The sequence below is a fragment of the Hypanus sabinus genome, chromosome 3 (assembly GCF_030144855.1).
Source record: "Hypanus sabinus isolate sHypSab1 chromosome 3, sHypSab1.hap1, whole genome shotgun sequence".
NCBI lineage: Eukaryota > Metazoa > Chordata > Chondrichthyes > Myliobatiformes > Dasyatidae > Hypanus > Hypanus sabinus.
The window spans coordinates 39,660,767-39,681,591 of NC_082708.1; the positions used below are offsets into that span (position 1 = coordinate 39,660,767).

The 20,825-nt window shown below is 39.1% G+C and overlaps 1 protein-coding gene across 1 annotated transcript in view; it reads left to right on the forward strand.

Moving 5' to 3' along the window:
- Nucleotides 1–15,658: 15,658 nt before the first annotated feature.
- ubl3a (ubiquitin-like 3a) overlaps nt 15,659–20,825 on the forward strand; it is a 56,398-nt gene continuing 51,231 nt past the window's right edge. The window contains exon 1 of the mRNA XM_059964124.1: nt 15,659–16,237. Coding sequence (XP_059820107.1) covers nt 16,211–16,237 — 27 coding nt within the window. The 5' untranslated portion in view covers nt 15,659–16,210. The remainder of the gene's footprint in view (nt 16,238–20,825) is intronic.

The window sequence follows — 20,825 nt, forward strand, 5'->3', positions numbered from 1 at the left end:
ATATTCTGCATGAGAACAGTGACTGCTTTTCGAAGTAATTCATTCATTGTAGTGTTTCAAAACATCCAGATATTTGTTTTGTCATTATGGTGTATTCTTCTTCTTTGAATCCCATGTAAAGCTCTAAAAAAATCACGTTATTGTGGTGAACTACATATACCTGTCAGGACACCCCCCCCCCCCCCCGCTGACTGCTCCTGTGGCTCCTCCCACAGACCCCAGTATAAAGGCGATTGGAGGCACTGCTCCTCCCTCAGTCTCCAGGATGTTGTATGTTGTGTGATGGTCTCTTGCTGCTCTCTCTTCCAGCTAATAAAAGCCTATCTCTCGCCTCACATCTCCGAGAGTTATTGATGGTGCATCAGTTATGAACTGTTGTTCTGATGTTCCTCAGCATTTCTCGTAGTTTCCCATCTTCCCTTTGACAGGAGACCCATCAATTATTTCTCCATTCCTCTCTGGTTCTGCGTTTTCCTGCCAGAGGCATATTGGAAGCCTGGAGGAACCTCACTGAATTGTACATCAGTTTGTTTATTTTACACTAGTTTTGCTTAAGTAAGTACCTATTTTGTAAAATTCAGTTCAACAAAGATCAGATCCACTGAAAGCGCACCTATCTCTTCATGAACAATACCTTAGAAAAATGCCTGAGAACTTTGAAAGCCATAGATATTCTACAAGCCATATTACCACTCAGCTTCAGTTTTCCCAATATATAAACAAGTAATGAAACAGTTCAAGCTTGATAAGCACAGAAAAGGTCAGGAATGCTCAGTAGGTCAGGCAGCATCTCTGGAAGGTGAAATACTTAGCATCTCAGATCTGAGACTCTTTTGACCCACTTAGTGTTTCCAGCATTTTCTGTTTTAATTTCAGATTTCCACCATTTGATGTTTTTCCTTTTATTACTTTCACAATTGGATAAGCTTTGGATGTCAACAAAGGTAAATTCTACTTTTAGCTAACAAAAAATATCCTGTTTATTCAACCAAATGAAGAATTAATAACTGTTGCCGCCAACAGACCAACTCAAAAATGACTTTGAAGTTACCGAAGGCCACCTGACTCAAAAAGTAACAAAGTGCTGTGGCTCAAGTATATTCAAACAACATAACAGGAAGTTGTCAAGATATCTTTATATCCTTGTGAAAACTAGATTTCTTGTGGAAGCATGAGAGATGAACTGCTGCCTTGGTCTGGAAATATAGGAAATAAGGTCATACTGAATTCTTTCTTTTTAAATCTTTTTATTAATTTTTAAGCAAACATAAATGAAACATGAATACAAAGTGTTTGAGAGTACATAGTTGATAGCTTAAGTAGACATTCAAATATATAACAATCAATATATATAGCCTCCCAAACTCATAGTATTTATGAACAAAAGAAACAAAAAGAAAAAAAAACAAAGGAGAAGAAAAATGGGCCATTGCATAACGTTAGATACATACAGTAGTGCCAGTAACTCCGAACCTCCATCCAAATAATTAAGGATAATAAAAGTGAGGTTTAGGAAAAGACAATTTAACTCATATGAAAATGTTGAATAAATGGTCTCCAAGTTTCTTCAAATTTAACTGAAGGATCAAAAACAACATTTCTAATTTTTTCTAAGCTCAAACAAGAGATAGTTTGAGAAAACCACTGAAATATAGTTGGACGATTCATTTCTTTCCAATTCAATAAAATAGATCTTCTAGCCATTAACGTAACAAATGCAATCATTCGTCGAGATGAAGAGGATAAACGACTATTATCCACCATTGGTAAACCAAAAATTGCAGTAATAGGATGAGGTTGGAGTCATACTGAATTCTGCAAGCACCACTACAGCTATTAATACTGCCTGCTTACTAAAAGCATAACAAATATCCCTGAATTTCAAAATACTGTACAATTAGCAACACACGACACATACACTCAGTGGCCACTTTATTAGGTATGAGTGTATGTTCGTGGTCTTCTGCTGCTGTAGCCCATTGACTTCAAGGCTCGGTGAGTGATGCGTTCAGAGAAGCTCTCCTGCACACCGCTGCTGTAATGTTGGATGACTTGAGTTACGGTCACTTTCCTTTGACCTCTCTCATTAACAAGATGTTTTCACCCATAGACAGCTGCTCACTGGATGTACTTTTTTATTTTTTGCACAGTTTTCTGTAAACTCTAGAGACTGTGTGAATGAAAGTCCCAGCAGATCAGCAGCTTCTGAGATGCTCAAACCACCCCATCTGCTACCAACAATCTTTCGGTGGGCAAAGTCACTTTGAGCACATTTCTTCCCCTTTCTGATGTTCCGTCTGAACAACAACTGGACCTTTTGATCACGAATGCTTTGAGTTTTTGCCACGAGATTAGCTGATTAGATATTTGTATTAACATCATCCCTCTGAGTCCCCAAATTTGTGTGCTTCTCTAATTCCCATAAAGTTCACATTTATTATTTAAAAAATTCCTAAATTTTTAGGTATTATCTAGTATTCTCACCTGCTTCAAATATTTTAACCAGAGTATTTACTGAACATAATAAGATGTAAATAGTAAGTGATATTACAAAACAAAATCTGAGAGTTAATCAGAATTTAGTTGTGTAATCTTTCACTAACATCCTTGTGCATGTCCCCTGTATTAGGGAATTGGATATCCCTCTGAGCTTTGTGCCCCTCTGCTCCTCAGTTATAATCATCATGTCCTCTGGTGCCTAGAGTTCAACTCCTCATTTGTGCCAGTTCTCTCTGATCCTCATTCCTTGGGAAGTTTTAAAAGGAAATCACGAAGCAGATAAAGAATTAGAAAAAAATAAAGAAAAACAACAAAAAAAAAACCCAGACATTTTAATTCATTTTGGACCATGCCAGCCTTAGAGTTGATTAGGTCATTTTGTGAGAAGGGCAAATTAGGGACTCCTCAATGCTCAGGGCCAAAATCTTCACTGGCATCTAATGACCATGCTTTTGTACCCAGAAGTAGGTACTTGCATGAGATCTTTAGAATTCTGAAACTATATTTTACAATAAATTATTGTTTTTAGAGTTGACAAATGATGGGAGAAAATAGAATCATTCGAATCTAGAAACCTCTTGACTGAAATCCTGCCACACATACAAAGGAAATAAGAATTTAAAATGTAGTCAGCTGATAAAAGCAGCATTTGAAGATGAATTGTATGACTCTGTGTGGTGAACTACATATACCTGTCTGGACACGTCCCTCTGCTGACTGCTCCTGGGGCTCCTCCCACAGACCCCTGTATAAAGGTGATTGGAGGCACTGCTCCTCCCTCAGTCTCCAGGATGTTGTTTGGTGGTCTCTTGCTGCTCATTGTGGTCTCTTGCAGCTAATAAAAGCCTATCGTTCGCCTCCTGTCTCCAAGAGTTATTGATGGTGCATCACTCTGACCATCACAGGGCAAGCCCTCCCCACCACTGAGTACATTTACAAGAAGTGCTACCTTAAGTAAGCAACATCCACCTTCAAGGCCATGCTCTCCTCTCACTACCACCATCAAGTAAGAGGTATAGGAGCCTTAGGTTACACACCACAAAGTTCAGGAACAGTTATTACACTACAACCATCAGGCCCCTGATCTTGCTTGGATAACTTCATTCTCCTCAGCTCTGAACTGGTTCCATAACCTACAGACTCACTTTCAAGGATTCTACAACTAATGTTCCCAATATTATTTACTTACATTTTTATTTGTCTTATTTTACACATTGATTGTCTGTCAGTCCTTGTTTATTAAGAGTTTTTCATAAATTCTATTCTATTTCTTTACTTTCCTGTGAAAGCCTGCAAGGAAATAAATCTCAAGATCTTATATGTGACAGATAGATAATTTGATAATAAATTTACTTTGACTTTGATTTGAGTGAAACACACTTCTTGTGCTAGTTCAGCCAAGTGTTTGGAACCTGACTCTCAGCATTGCCTCCCTGGGCTGTCTGTTTTTTCTCCCTTTGAACATACATTTGGAAGCCTATCTGTTGATATCAAATATTTATTACCCCCCCCCCACCCAATAAGCACCGCTGTGGGGCCCTGTTTTGTTGCATGTTGAGTCATTCTCCAATGGTTTTCCAGGTAACACTAACATGAAGATGATCTCCTCCATCTACAATGACCTTCTGCTTTAAGCACACGCTAACTTTAACCAGAAAGCATTTGCAAAATTGTACCCTAATTCCTTCTGCCCTTGCCACTCACACCTAATCTCTATCCTTGCCCATAAATCCAATCAATTCCTGAAATAATTATTGCTGACAAGACCCTGTCATGGTGCAAATTTGAAATTGACATGTTACTGTTCTCCACTTAACAAGAATGGGTTAAGTGCACTGGCAACACAATCAGTGCTCCCATTTTCAAAGGCAATCAGATTCAGCTCCCTTTGTTTCTTATGAAAGCTACATTGTACCCTCTGACATTTATAGTTCCTTGCTGTGTACGGAATGGCATAAATTGTGTCTAACAACTAATCTAGATAGAAAAATCACTTCCTGGAATCACCAGTTTTTCCCATCCCCGATGAAGGCAGAAGATAACAGCCACAGCACTGAGTACAGGATATAACCATTTGTCAAGGTTTATTTACCTGTAAGCACTAGGCGATATGTACAAATGAAAACTAGATCTTAAATTACTATACTCTTCCTCTGATAGCTACTTTTAATAGTCACTGGCAAGCAACGGTTGCTTAGAATAAGACAAATGGATCATTTTCCTTGCCTTTGGAAATATTTCACTTATGCATGGAATATTGAGGCCTGGAAATATTCTATTAATTTTAAAACTAAGAATTGGAGGTATGATTTTATCCATAGAATTTATTTGAATTCATATATTTGGAAGTAAGCACATGGGGGTAATCGCTTGCTGTTGTTACTATTCTACACATACTAATTCCAGACTGAGATTCACATCAGAGCTATTTGTCAAACAACACACACCAGAATTTCAGCCATCATCAATGTCTTAGTTATTCCAGAATATTGAACCATTGTGAACACTTTGGCCATTTCCTGATTCTGTTTTGAAACTTAGTAGACAGAGCAGCTTTGTTTTCAACCTCACCTATTCTTTCCAAATGTTTTAAAAGTAAGACAAATGCTGTTAATTTCCTTCAAGATTTTCCTGTCTGATTACTTCAGTTTCAGTAAATGGTTGGCAGAATCACCAAATAAGCTGAATAAATGGCTTTTCCATCAGCCTTCGCTGAAGTTACAGCTGATCAGGAGGACACCAAGAATGATTCCAGCAGAAAACCCTTTTGTTTAATTTAACAATCTTAGTTTTCTGATTCTTGGAAATGTGATACAGAGTGGGAGACAGTGAACAGAGTATACCATGGGACAGTAGTGTCAGGTTGACACACAACAGTAAGTGTCAATGTATCTGAGTTCTGCTTGTGAGGTGTGCTACTGAAATATCAGTTTACAATGGGGAATGAATTGTGACTGGTTTTTCGCCTCTCCAGGGCAAGAGCACTGGCGCTTCAATGCAGCTGTTATTCCACAACAATATTGGAGGCTAATGCTTGGCCCATCAGGTCTATACTGGCTCTCAGGGCAATCCAGTCCTTGTCATTACACTACATTATCCTGTAACCTTTTCTCTTTCATATGCTGATCAACTATTGACTTTCCTGTCCCTCGTATAGCTATCAGCCTGCACTACAGCCAATTTATAGTTACCAATAACTTTTCAATCCAGGGATATCTTTCAATCCAGGTGTCTTTGGAAGTAGTAGGAAACCAGAGTACATTGATGAATTCCATTTGGTCAAAGTGAGGATTCGTAAACTCAGCACAGACAGCACCGAGGGTTGAAGCCAGTGCTTTGAAGCTTCACGGCAGCAGCACTATTTTTCCCAGATCCTTTCACAAATGCTGCTTAAATTAATGAGTGTCGCCAGAATTTTCATTCATCTTAGAACCCACAGACTAGAGTGGAGGGACAGAGGGACCACCTAAGAAGAAGGAAGAGACCATCAATTATATTGATGAAATATTCTGCATAGCAGATTATAAGAGAACATAGTGATTAAACACAACATTGAATGAGATCAACAAGAAACCATCTTTTGCATAACATCCACTAATTAAAATTAAAATATGTGGGAACAAGCTACAGAGAAATAAAAAGAAAATGTTAGTTTTCTTTTAAAAGTGTAAGATCTTACAAAAATTAAAATTGATAAAATGCAATTTAATTTTAACAATCCAACATTCCTGTCCTGGCAAATTTCACAAGGATAAAAAGTTGCACAAGAACTCCAAGAGTGAGAACTGCTATTTCAGTGATTTGACAGCGTTATTTGAGCTGGACCTTGAGTTGGGATAGCACTGAAGGGATAAATTAGGAGCTCCTAAATCTGATAACTAAAATCAGAAATCTGTGTACATACTGTGGATGTTAAAATAAAACAGTATGGAGTTACACTGAGGTGAAAACCATAAGCAGGTGGCCTGGTAAATAGATCACCATCACATAGTAATACACAGGAAGAACTACAGAAGATCACATTACCATGGGTGCATGAAATTCAGAGGTTAAACTGTCTTGATTGGCATTAATTAATTTCTTAGCACACTTCTTATTGATGAAGCATCTGAATAGGTTGTCTACTTGACATGTAGTAGAGTTGTGCAATGTCACAATATGTCCAAAGGGACAAGGGAAAATGGTACTCAAAAATTATACAAATAAATAGTTACGTATCTTGAACTATCAGTAATACAAATACAAAATATGAGTATGGGCATGTTAAATCTTCCATCCATTTACAACCAATTTTTTCAGTTTTTGTAAAAGAAATTGTTTTTCCCACATTTGGAACTTTGTTTTCAGTTTTGGCTCCCTACTATGCCATTAAAGATACCATAAATTTGTAACAGGTGCATAGGATATTTAAAAGGATATTGCCTGGACTGGAGGGACTAAATTATGGGAAGTGGTTAAGCAGATTGGAACTTTATTCAGTGGAACGTTGGAGAATGAGATTGATTTATAGAGGTGTGTGAAATCATGGGGGACTGAGTGAAAGAACACAGTCTTATTCCTGGGGTCAGGAAATCCAGAGGACATAGGTTTAGGCAAACACGAGGAAATCTGCAGATGCTGGAAATTCAAGCAACACACACAAAATGATAGTGGAATGCAGCAGGTCAGGCAGCATCTATAGGGAGAAGTGCTGTTGACGTTTCAGGCCGAGACCCTTCCAGGCTCGGTCTCGGCCCAAAACGTCGACAGCACTTCTCCCTATAGGTGCTGCCAGACCAGCTGCATTCCGCCAGCATTTTGTGTGTGTTGCTTTGACATAGGTTTAGTGTAGAATGGGAGAGATTTAACGGCCTGAGGAGCTACTGTGACCCAGAGCATGCCAGACTGATTGGTTGAGGTAGGTATTGTGGTGAACTACGTGTGCCTGTCTGGACACGCCCCCTGCTGACTGCTCCTGTGGCTCCTCCCACAGGCCCCTGTATAAAGGCGATCTGAGGCCTGATGCTCGGCCTCAGTCTCCAGGACGTAGTATGATGGTCACTCACTTCTGGTTCCTTCTTCCAGTCAATAAAAGCCGATATCTCGCCTTACGTCTCAGAGAGAGTTATTGATGGTGCATCAGGTATATTAACAACACTTAAAAAATATTTGGATAGGTAGATGAAGAGGATAGGTTTAAAGGCTCTTGGGCAAATGGGACAAGCTAAGATGGGACTCTTGATCAACATGGACAAGCTGGGCCTAAGGCCCTGCTTCCATGTTGCGTGTCTCTATGACTCTGGTAATATCTGAGTATCATTTCATAATGCATATATTCACATGTTTAATTTTCAATTCGAAGAAACAAGTTAGAGGATAGTTGAAAAAGAATTTGAGTTAGAATTTCCTGATCCTTGGCCTCCTAGTATAGTATAAATATACCCATATGGAGCAAGCGTAGGTCACTTCAAGCCTGCTCCATCATGAAGTAAAATCATTGTTGATCTGATTGTAATCCTCCTTCCCATCTTCTTAGGCTCTCCATTTACTACATAAAAGAGATTAAAATGTCAACAGAGTTTTACGCAAATTTAATACTACATCAGGTATACTTCTAAACAGTTCACTACATAATAGCTTAAGTTTAGAACAACAAAGATATACGAGCCATAGCTGAGTAGGCATGCTTAATAACTTTCTCAGTGATACTGGATATTCTCTGGATTACACAATACAGGTGTCCCCTCCTTTACAATTGTTCACTTTATGCCACTTTGCTTTTACAAAAGACCTACATTAGTAACCTGTTTTCCCATTACAAAGAGGATTTTCGCTTTTACGAAAACTTTTCCCATATAAATGAACGGTTCTTCGCTTTATGCCATTTTGGCTTAAGTAAGGTTTCATAGGAACGATCTAGCTTTGTAAAAGGGGGGGGGGTACACCTGTATTACACTACATGGTTAGAAATCTGAAGTACATTTTTTGAGTAGTGTTAAAGAAGCTTCACTTTGTATCATGCTATATGTGGGAGTGCTTTTCAGATGCAAAATATAGAGCTAGCCCATTCACCAACATGTAATTTTTCACTTTTAAAAGTTTATTGCATCAATCTTTTGTCCACAAGGTCACAGAGTCCTACAACAAAGAAGGCCTGTTGGCCACCACATTTACGCCAACAATTTTTGCCCATTTATGTTAATTCCATTTTCCCACATCATATCCGTTGTTTTCTATGCTTTGTCCATTTAAGTGCCCATGTAAATACCTCCTCTGGCAGCAAGTTCTATATAGCAATCCTGCTCAGTGAAAAGACACAAGAGATTCAGCAGATGCTGGAAATCTTAAGCAGCACACACAAAATTTGGGAGTAACCCAGTAGGTCAGATAGCATTTATGGAGAGAAATAAACAGTCAACATTTCAGGCTGAGACGTTTCATCAGGACTCGTTTAACCCTCAAATTCCCTTTAAAACACAGTCCTCTCATCTTAACACTAAGCCCTTTGGTTTTTCATACCTTTACAATGGAGAAAAGGTCCTGTTTACTCTATCTTTCCCTCCTATAATTTTTCTTTACCTTTTAATCTCATTCTATCAAGGGAAAACAAAACGTAGCCTATCCAATTTGTCTCCTCTTCCCCATGATTAAAGTCCCAAATCAGGCAACATTCTGATGGGTCTCTTCTACAACCTCTCCAGTACAATTACATCCTTATGATAGTGTGACAACCAGAATTCCACACATTACTCTGAATGTGGCCCAACCAGTGCTTTTACAAAGCTGCAACATAATATCACAGTATATATATTGTATGCTCTGAACCATTAAGACAAGCATCCTTTCTTCACCACCATATTGACATGCGTCATGTTTTTCCATTGAGAGAAGGGGCGATTCAAACAAGAGGACATGAGTTGAGAGTTAGGGGGCAAAAGTTTAAGGGTAACACGAGGGGGAATTTCTTTACTCAGAGAGTGGTAGCTGTGTGGAACAAGCTTCCAGTAGAAGTGGTAGAGGCAGGTTCGTGTGGTGAACTACATATACCTGTCTGGACACTCCCCTCTGCTGACTGCTCCTGTGGCTCCTCCCACAGACCCCTGTATAAAGGCGGTTGGAGGCACTGCTCCCCCCAGTCTCCAGGATGTTGTGTGGTCATTTCTTGCAGCTAATAAAAGTCTGTTGTTTGCCTCTTGTCTTTGAGAGTTTATTGATGGTGCATCAGTTCGGTATTGTCAATTAAAGTAAAATTGGATAGGTATATGGACAAGAAAGGAATGGAGGGTTATGGGCTGAGTGCGGGCCAGTGGGACTAGGTGAGAGTAAGCGTTCGGCATGGACTAGAAGGGCCGAGATGGCCTGATTCTGTGCTGTAATTTTTATATGTTTATATGGTCACCACATACAGTTAATGGTAGAGAATTTATTGCACATGTCCTACTCCTAATTGACTTACTAAAATATATTATCTTACACTTGTTGGGACTAAATTCCCTCTGCTAAGGTTCTGCCCAACATTCATTCTGATCCATATCATGCTGAGACCTTAGACAGCCTTCCTTGCTATTCACAATCTCACCAGCTTCTGTCATCTTCAAACTTGCCAGTCATACCTCTTCCGTTCATATTCAAGTTGATAATATATTACAAAGAACAGAAGTTCCGGCCCTAACCCTGGAGTACACCACTGGTCACAACTTTCAGTCAGAAAAACAATCTATCATTGCTTGTCACCATGCCAACTTTGAATTAATTAACCAGCTTGTCTTAGAGCCCATGTGCCATAACGTTCTAGACTAGTCTTTCAAGCAGGACTTTGTGAAATGTGTTACTCTGGTCAAGACGGGCACCATGTTGCCTTCATCATTATTCTTAGATATCTCCTCACAAAACACAGTCCAATTCATGTGGTATTATTTCAGAACATATACATAGAGCAATACAGCACAGTTAGGCCCTTCAGCCCACAATGCTGTGCTGAACCTTAAACCCTGCCTCCCATATAACCCTCCACCTTAAATTCCTCCATATATTTTCCCCAGACAAAGCCATGCTGACTATCTCTGATCAACCCTTGTCCTTCCTAATGTACATAGATCCAGTCTCATACTCGTCTCCAGTAATTGCTCCACCACTGATATAAGGCTCATTGGTCTGTAGTGCCTGGTTTGTTTATGCTGCCTTCCTTAAATAAAGGAAAATATTAGCTATTCTTCAGTCTTTTTGCACAACAGAGGCCAATGAAAATACAAAATTCTCCATCAGGTTTCCTGCTATCTCTTCCTAGGCTTCCCATACCGACCTGAGGAATCCATCAACCCTTGTGTATCCCATGATATCAAACAGTTAATTCTTAATAGTGAGTGGCCTCCTCCAAATTATCCATAAATTATCCATAAACTCTTCCATGAGCTCAATATCTCCCATACCTTTCTCTTTGGTGAATACAGGTGAGAAGTATTCATACAGGAGCTCAGCTGTAGCACTTGGCTCCACATGTGAATTACTCTTTTGTTCCATAAGGAGATGTACTCTTTCCATTGTCACCCTCTTGCTCCTGATAAACTTACATAATATCTTGTAGTTCTCCTTAATCTTATCAGCCAAAGATAGTTTGTGGCCAGCTTTTTGTCTTCCTGATTTCTTTCTTAGATTCTCTCTTACACAATCTATATTCTTTCTTCAATAGTATAATTCATTTAGCAGCTTGCATTGTGGCTGACACAGACAGCTCTAGTTTCAACTCAGATGCAGTGAAAGTTGATTGATTAATGGCATGGAGGTTAACTTTATAAAAAAGTGCAAATTGCTTTTCTTGACAGCTCTGAAAAGGTTGGATATTGTTTCAAAGGTTAGTAACAATTTAAATCTTGGCATTTTTCATAGTTAAACAGCACACACAGAACTGTTCAAGCAACACACACAAAATGATGGTGGAACACAGCAGGCCAGGCAACATCGATAGGAAGAAGCACGGTCGACATTTCAGGCCAAGACCCTTTGTCAGAACTAACTGAAAGAAAAGATAGTAAAAGATTTGAAAGTAGGAGGACAAGGGGAAAATGCGAAATGATAAGAGAAGACCTGGGGGTGGGGGGGGGGGGGAAGATGAAGCTAAGAGCTGGAAAGGTGATTGGCAAAAGGAATACAGAGCTGAAGAGAAGGGAAAGGATCATGGGACGGGAGGCCTAGGGAGAAAGAAAGAGGGAGGGGAGCACCAGAGGGAGATGGAGAACAGGAAGAGTGATGGGCAGAGAGAGAGAGAGAAAAAGAGAGGGAAAATAAATAAATCAGGGATGGGGTAAGAAGGGGAGGAGGGGCATTAACAGAAGTTAGAGAAGTCAATGTTCATGCCTGATGCACCATCAATAACTCACTCTGAGACGTAAGGCGAGATATCGGCTTTTATTGACTGGAAGAAGGAACAAGCAGTGAGTGACCACCATGCTACATCCTGGAGACTGAGAGGCAGGGGTCAGGCCTTGATCGCCTTTATACAGGGGTCTGTGGGAGGAGCCACAGGAGCAGTCAGCAGGGGGCGTGTCCAGACAGGTATATGTAGTTCACCACAATGCCATCAGGTTGAAGGCTACCCAGCCGGTATATAAGGTGTTGTTCCTCCAACCTGAGTGTGGCTTCATCTTGACAGTAGAGGAGGCCATGGATAGACATATCAGAATGGGAATGGGACGTGGAATTAAAATGTGTGGCTGTTCTTTGTGATATCATAATTAATTGTTGTTAAGTTACTTGTATGCTCTTAACATTGATTATAGTGATAAATTTCTGATAATATCTTCATTTACCTCACCAAAAGCCTTGCAATATGGGAATAAAATACTTTCTTCTGTGAATTGAACCAGATGGAATTCACACTATTTAATCAGCAAGAAATATACATTTGTATCCGTGAAACTTCACAAGTTTACAGAGATATTGGCTTGTAAGCAAGAATCAAAATGAACAGGTAAACCTTATTTCATATTGTAAGAATCCAATGCTTGTTATGTTGATGTAGCATGGAAACTAAATGGACAGTAAGGTTTACTTCATTAATTAAAAATGCAACAAGCAAATCTTGGTCCATGATGAAAATAACTAGTATCAGCTTCGAGAATGGCCAAATGTGCAGGCTGTCTGTTGAGCTATCTCAAAGGTGGAAATAGTATAAGGGAATATTTATCTCTGGGTTCCTGCCCAAGTAACCATATTCCCAGACCAGAAAATTAGTCAACTAAGGCCCACTAATCCTCAAATAATCTACATTGAGAGAAGTCTAATCAATTTGGCATGGATTGTGGCATCCAAGGCAAAATAATTTAAGTGTATGAATTACACTGAGTAGTTCTTTATGAATGGTCATGATTGTCTGCAATATCTTAACCTTCTGACAGTAATCTAGTCAGCCTCATGAACTGCCTTGAGGACATAAAGTGTCAGATGGCACAGAACTTCCTACAGCTGAAGGCAAGACTGAAGTTCTCCTATTTGGCCCCCCTGACTCCATCAAAGTGATTACCAACAGTCTTGTTAACCTGTCCACCCTTGTCAAAACCCATGTCAAATCCCTCGGTGTGATATTTGATTCCGCCTTTAAGTTTAACAAGCAAGTTAATGCAGTAGTAAAAACCAGTTTTTTCCAGCTTTGTACTATTGCCAATATCAAGCAGTTTCTCTCTTTCAAAGATCTCAAGAAAATCATCCATGCTCTTATATCCTCCTGCTTGGACTACTCCAACTCCCTGTATACTGGGATTAGTCAGTCGTTCCTGTCCCGTCTGCAACTGGTTCAGAATGCCACAGCCAGGCTCCTGACAGGTGCCCGGAAGAGGGACCATATTACTTCTATCCTGGCCTCTCTCCACTGGCTGCCAGTATGGTTCAGAATTGATTTTAAGGTTCTCCTGTTTGTTTATAAAGCCCTAAATGGGTTGCCCCCCTCCTACATCGCAGACCTTCTTATTCTAATTCCAGGTCCCTCAGGCTGGTTGATTTGGGGCTCCTGGCTCCCCCGTGATCTAAGTTTAAGTTCAGGGGTGACCACACCTTTGCTGTTGCAGCCCCTAGACTGTGGAACAGCATTCCCCTCCCTATCAGATCTGCCCCCTCCACTGACTCTTAAGTCCAGGCTCAAAACTCACCATTATTCACTAGTGTTTGAATCTTCCTGATGTGGCTGATTTTTGGCTGGGATCATGTATTGTTCATTTTGTGCCGATGAGCTGAGTGCCTTGTTGTTTATATCTGTGTTTCTGGTATTTGTGATTTTAGCTGCCTGTTATGGTTTGTACAGCACTTCGGTCAACGTGGGTTGTTTTTAAATGTGCTTTGTAAATAAATTGGACTTGACTTGACTAATATAGATATCCAGTTGATAATGTTCATATTTATTAATACAGATTGCAAGGGCTAGTTACCTGATGAAATTACTTGAATTATGCATGTAACAGCAAAGTGTGAAATGTTCCTCAGAAAACACAACAAACTGAAATGGATTGCTGTACTGAAAAAAATATAATGACACCAGCTGCAGTTGGTACAAAGCCAAACCATATGATCTTTTGAGCATGACATTTTACAAAATGGTCTTCTGGAGTAATTTGAAATGATAATATTAGTAGAGGCATGCGCGTGTGCAAGCATTACAACTGTTGCCCTACAGCTCGGTTCAATCCTGCCTGTATGGAGTTTGCACATCCTCCTTGTGACTGTGCGCAGCTCCTCCAGATGCTTTGTTTTTTCCTCACAACTTAAAGATGAGTGGGCTTATAATCAGAAAGTTATATGGAATGGAACTATCCTTTTAGTTTAACTCATCCCCACTGATAAAGGTACAAGGTACCTGCTTGCACTGGCCCATATCCCTCTAAACCTTTCTTATTCATAAACCTATCCCAATGTCTTTTGAACATTGTAATTGTACTTGTCTCTACTATTTCTACTGACAGCTCGTTGTCCCTCAGATCCCCTTAAATCATTCTCCTCTAACCTTAGCCTTAGGCCCCTCTCTCTGGGGTTAGAAGATCATTATCATGAACCTTATCTATGTCCCTCATGAAATCTCTATGAGATTACCCCTCAGTCTAGTTTGCTCTATGGAAAACAGTCGTAGCTTCTCATCAAAACATGAGCTCTCTAGTGCCATGAGGTTAATTCGATTCTGTAACTTTGCCCCTCAAGTGAATGGTAGAATTATAGAGTCAAAGGTAATCTGAAGAGAATAAAATTGAATTATCTAGAATCACTGTTTGTTTCATGGCCAGAATTGACTTGATGATCAGAAAGGTCTCTTTCTGTGCTGTATTACTGTATATCAGAGGTTCACAGAACACCCCCCCCCCCCCGCCCCCAGTTAGTTAAGGCTCATTGGCATTAAAAAAAGTTTTGTATGGTTCTTTATGCAGAACTGCCCATTCAAGAGCATTAATTGGCTTGGTTTGAACAGTGCAAATCTGGTAGTAACAACAGGAATTGCTGGCTGATGTGTGGAAAAAAAGAAAAAATATTGATGGCTTTTCATCAGGATTAGACATTGTTGCAATTAAACCACTGCTGACGTTCCTGTTGTAATGAAGCACATGGATTAAAGATGACACCACTGGTTTTGTTTGCCAATTTGGAATGCCTAGTGTTGCCAACACTGAATGTGGCAAAGTGGAAGTATATTCATTTTGAGCAGGATCATATTGATTTACCATACTTGAAAAAAGTATTATGGAGTCATTTAGGGCACTTGGATTCAATGTTTGGAGGCATTGATACTGAATTTACCGTGAAATTCAGTGCATCCGAGTGCCCTTTAAATACAAATTGGAGATGTAGGAAACGCTAAGTTGGTTGAGAAAGGATCAAAAACAGTCATCACTTTGAAACATCAGTTTTGTACAGTTTGATATCTACGGAATGCTTCCAGCATTTTCTCCTTAAACACTCCAGAAAACTGTACTTAGCTTGTAGGCTCCCACTTTAAATGTCCACTTACGTCATCCATACGCAACGTATGCGTGACGTATAGAGCGCTTGCATCGTGCGTTTGGAATGCGGCAGGCTGTCCGCGTTGCCTCGCGGGAGATGTAGTCAACACTCTGCCCCTTTGATTTTTGAGCGTCGTAATATTCCAGCGCATTGACTACAATTCCCAGCAGGCTCTCGCGCAGGTCATGCCGGAAACGACGCAGCTCCCAGCCGCTGGGTGATCAGCCTTCTCTCCATGCGCCATGTTTGTTTGAGAGAGGGAAGAAAATGACAGGACGGGCGGCTGCAGAGGGATTGTCCTGAGGAGAGGGCAGGCAGAATGAGCATTTAAAGAGCTCTGCTACCGGAATATGAAAGGGACAACTTCGTGCTTCTTTTTCTGTCGGCGCTTGAATTGTTGAGTACGGACGGTGCCGCTGTCTGTTTTCAAGGGTAGCTTCAGTATCCAACTTGCGGCGGAGCAAGTTCGGGTCTGCTGCCGATTTTGAACTTGACGACGATTCTCCACCTCTCCAAGTGGCTCTCTCGCCTTCTCTTTGCGGAGACCACCGGCCGTAATTTTTTTTTTAATTTTCCGGTCTGCGCGAAACCTCAACTCGAGCTGCATTAATTCGGAAAGATTCGAAGACCGAACTCGTGTGGTTGGTTTTGCTTTCTTTGATTTCAATCCGGATTGTTTGGAAGGAGTTGGCAGATTGAACGGAGAGTTCTGCGGATAAAACAGGGAGTGATTGTTGATAGACGGATACAATTAAAAATGTCAAGCTGTATACCGGCGGACATGGTAAGAGACATTACACGGATCACATTTTCATACTGGTCTCACTCGCTCGTAATTCACTAACCGAATCTTTACGCCCCAACACCTCAGTAGTGGGGATAAGAAGAAACAGAAACGCACTTGCTAAATGGTGGTGGCAGCGTCTCTTCAAAGAGAAGATTTAGTTCAACTTCGTAATAAGGAAACTCTTTTCAGTTTCCATTTGTAACTAACAGCATTTTTTAAAAAGCTGACTAATCATGTAATTCAATCATGCGTTGCATGTGGTAAAGTTGCTTTTATAAAAAAGTCCTTATTTTGAAGTATCGATTGAGCCTGAACCCGAGAGTACATTAGCAGAGAACTGGGTGGCGCGAAGATGCATTTATTTGCTCTGCAGTTTCTTACGTGTCGAAGACGGGCTGATAGGGTCTTGATGAAGCGTATTATGTCGAATTATTCTTACCTTCAAATTTTAATGAAGTTTGTGTGCAAAAGGTTTTGGGGAGGTGGGGTGGCTCAAATGAAAGAATATTTAGTTAAGGGATTAATGAAGTTTAACAGATCCGGCTAGTCTGTTTCTTTCCTTTCGATCCACAAATTCGCTATTTTAAGGTAAATATATGAATGAAACCTGAGCGTATTTCCTTCATGTTTAAAATGTAGTGGCCGTAATTATGTTCTGTTCGTTTTCTGCTGAAGCTTTGTTTTGGTTACCGGTTGGTGTTCGTTCTTCATCGTTAGGCACAGAAAGGGAGAAATGAAGCTTATTTGAGTGCATCCGTAACTGCAGCAGACATGGAATCAATGTCAATTAAGTGTCTTTTAATATTTGCTTTTGAGGCTGAAGCAAGGCTAAGCAATTATAAACCCAATATATTTATTTATAATAATAGGCAAAGGTATTATCAGTAATGACAAATAACCAACGTGTTCTATTTCACAAGAAGCTCAGATGCCAAACATATTTCTTTGCCGCGTTGTATTACTGAAAACTATCTAATCAAACCTATTAATGTGTGACCAATCCATAGCAGTACATTCATATCAAGTATAAGATCAGAGTAATGTGTTTGGTAGTGTTCATATTTACTGAGTAGTGGTATTTACAATAGAAATGGCAGCAATAGAGCCACCTTTAATTCATGACAGATTACCTGGGTAGTGTAAATAGCTAAAGATATAGTAGTCCAAATATTTTAAAAAGTGACTTGCGATGCTGAGCAGGTAATAAAAAAACTACTAAAAATCTGTAATAGAATCAGAAATGATTGGAAATACTCTGTGGGTCATGCAGCATCTGTGGAAGAAGAAACAGCTACTGAAACAGTTCTGATCAACAGTGTTCAACCTGAAAAGTTAACTTTTTCTGTATATTTCAAAGAAAGCATTTTGACAGATTGCCACGTCATTTGTCTTGCTTTTAAGTTACTAAGTCAGTGGAGAATAGGCTGTTATTTAGTATAATGTTTGATATAACTAGTGTTAAGTTATTTCACAGATCAAACTGTGTTCTGTACAAGGCTGAAAAGATATACGTTGTAATGTGAATAAGTGTGCATTATTAGTATACAGAGATCTTTATGATCTAACTACTCATTTTGGAAATTTGCTGCTAACAGAAAGCATACAATTTCTGGTTGCTAAGGTGTATTGCATCTTGTAAGGGACTGCATTAAGTTTCCAATTGGAGACAGATAATCATGTTTATTTCATGTTGTAAATAACTTCCAGGCAAATTGCATTTTTTCACTCTCTCAGGATGTCTTGGGCAACTTGCATTCAATTAAGTTGAGTTTTGGAGCATTTGTTGATTTATATAAAAAAAACCGAACAAGATCTCTCAAACAAAGCTGAGATGACAATCTCTTTTATTAATGTTGAGAGGTAATTGTCCAGAGAACCAGGGGATAGCCCCTTTGCAATATCCAAAATCGTTTTTTTTTGCATTCTGGTATTCCTGATGGAGTAGACAAAATCTTGGCTTCGGTGCAGGCTCTTTCGGGGTCCTGAAAATTCTGCATTATCTATTAAATGTCTATGGAATGGGATTTTATCATTCTCGCGTTGATGTAGGAACTGTCCACTCTGTTACAAGATGATTTCTGCAGCAGCCAGATATGAATTAAAATCACTGCAGATATTTTCAAGTTACTGCTAGTATTTATTTACTAAGAGACATGCCTGAAAAATCAATTGTTTCAAGGCTTGCTCCTTACTCCTGATGTAAAAGGAATTCAGACAGTTGATTGTAGTTCACATACTTCCTTCTTCCTTGTCACTTTATGACAATTGTAAGTTATTTTACTAGCAATCACTTCTAATAATGTATTTAAATCTCAAAACACAGGAAATAAATTTCAAATATTGAAGCTTAAAGATTTATAATTTAAAGATTATTGCTAAAATAACTGATTATTTTCAAATTGTAAATTTATTGAAATTTATTGTAAATGTATCACAATTTCAAATTGTAAATTTAAAATTACGGTACACTTCTTTAGCAAGATGACAAGAAGAAATAATATGGGCTAAAACTGTGATTTTTTTTAAACTTCAGAAGCAAGAATGAATGCAGTGTGTCTAGAGAGATTAAAGTCTATTTTTGATTTCTGTAAAGATCCTATAATAAATATCAAGGGATTGGAATTGAATTTTGTGTTCTTAGCTGATGCAAAATGTTTTGGCTTCAGGTCTGTCTAGTGTTTGGAGATATCCTTATGGCACAAGTAATTTGAGGATTTGTTACTCCATTTAAGGATAAGCTAAGCCGTGTTAGTTATACAGAGAAAAGGCAGCTTCCATGAGATGTACTTACTTCAGTTTTTGTTATTAAGGTAGGGCGGAGGAGCAAGAAGAACCTATCTGAAATGGTAATAGTCAAATTCATTTCCAACTACAGTATATGGTCTTTTAAGTGGTTAATCAATTAAGTTTGGTTAATCAATTAGGTTAAGGGGGTAAAGTATCCCACTACATAACTTTATCAAGTGTCAGTTATGAGCAATTTGTGGTGAACCTTGTTCAAGGGACAACTTGAATTTTTTTTGTTTGAGCATTAATATTTTACTTTCTTTGACAGTTATTGGAAGTTATATTTTCATGATAAGGATGTAATGCTGAATCTTTATAATGCATTGGTCAGAAAGCACTTGAGGCATTATGAGCAGGTTTGAACCTTTTATCTAAGAAAGGATGTGCTGTCATAGGAGAGGATTCAGAGGAAGTTCATGAGAATGGTTCTGGGAAGCAAAGGGTTAATGTATGAAGAGCATTTGATGTCTCCGGGCCTGTAGTTGCTGTTCTTTAGAAGAATGAGGAGCGAATTTCATTGAAACCAACCAAATATTGTAGGTCCAAAATAGAGTGGAGGTGGAGAGAATATTTCCTATCGAGGGAGAGTCTGCAATCAGAAGGCACAGACTTAATAGAAGGATACCACTTTAGAACAGATGAGGAATTTATTTAGCCAGAGGGTGGTTAATCTATGGAATTCATTGCCACAGTTGGCTGTGGAGGCCAAATCATTGGCTATATTTAAAGCAGAGGTTGAAAGGTTCTTGATTAGTAAGGGTGTCAAAGGTTACAGGAGAAGGCAGGAGAATGGGATTGAGAGGAATAATCCATCAACCATGATGGAATGGCACAGCAGACTCAGTGGTCCGAATGGCCTAGTTGTGCTCTTGTGTTTGGATACCAAGAACAAGGCAAAGGAGGAGAGAATGTGAAACTGACATTTTAAGAATTATGTCAATGGTTGCTTGCAATATTCCCTCTTTTTTTACAGCTGCACTGACCAACAAATTTTTACACGGCCTGAAGACTGTGACACTCTGAATTTTTTTTAATATGCATACTATGGATGTTTAGAATGAAAATTGAAAAATCACATTTTTTTGAACTGACATAAACCGCAGTTCACAACACAATAAACAACTGACAGGCACAATGGCAAAAGCAAAGTATTTTGACTAGAGATTGTTGTTCATCGGTTGTTCTGTGTTTAGAGTTACAATTTGCAATAGTGTTGTAACTTGAGACATGTTAGTACATTGAGCTCTGAAATCTTTCAAAGTAAAGATGGCATGGTTATTATTTTAAAACATTATGGATTATATTCATTAAAATAATTACAGGTTATTTCACAATCATGTTAACATTTCAAATTAGCATAATTTTAATTTCATTTGTTCCATTTCCCAGCACTGTGGGAACCACTCAGTGTTAGGTGGAATTTGTGGAATGTGAACATACTTGGTCAAATAAATTTTATCTTTCATCTTACATTGTTGGCTAACCTTTTACTGCTCTGATGATTTTATCATAAGGCTGGGAAATTTGCCCTGGAGCCTGTGCTGCTTTAAGTGAGGTGTAAGCATGACAGTCCCTAATTGAATATACGTAGAGGTGGGGTGGGGGGGGGGGTGGGAGAGTGATGCGATGGCTTTAGTTAGTAGTTATGCTTATGTTATTTAAGTTGATTTTATTCATTTTTAGTATGTGGGTGTTTTTGTACCTTTTTTTATATTTTTAAAATTTGTTCTTATAAGTACTGAAGACCCCTAACTAGTATGACTATGACAACAACTAACTGGAAGCTCGGCTTCTGTTG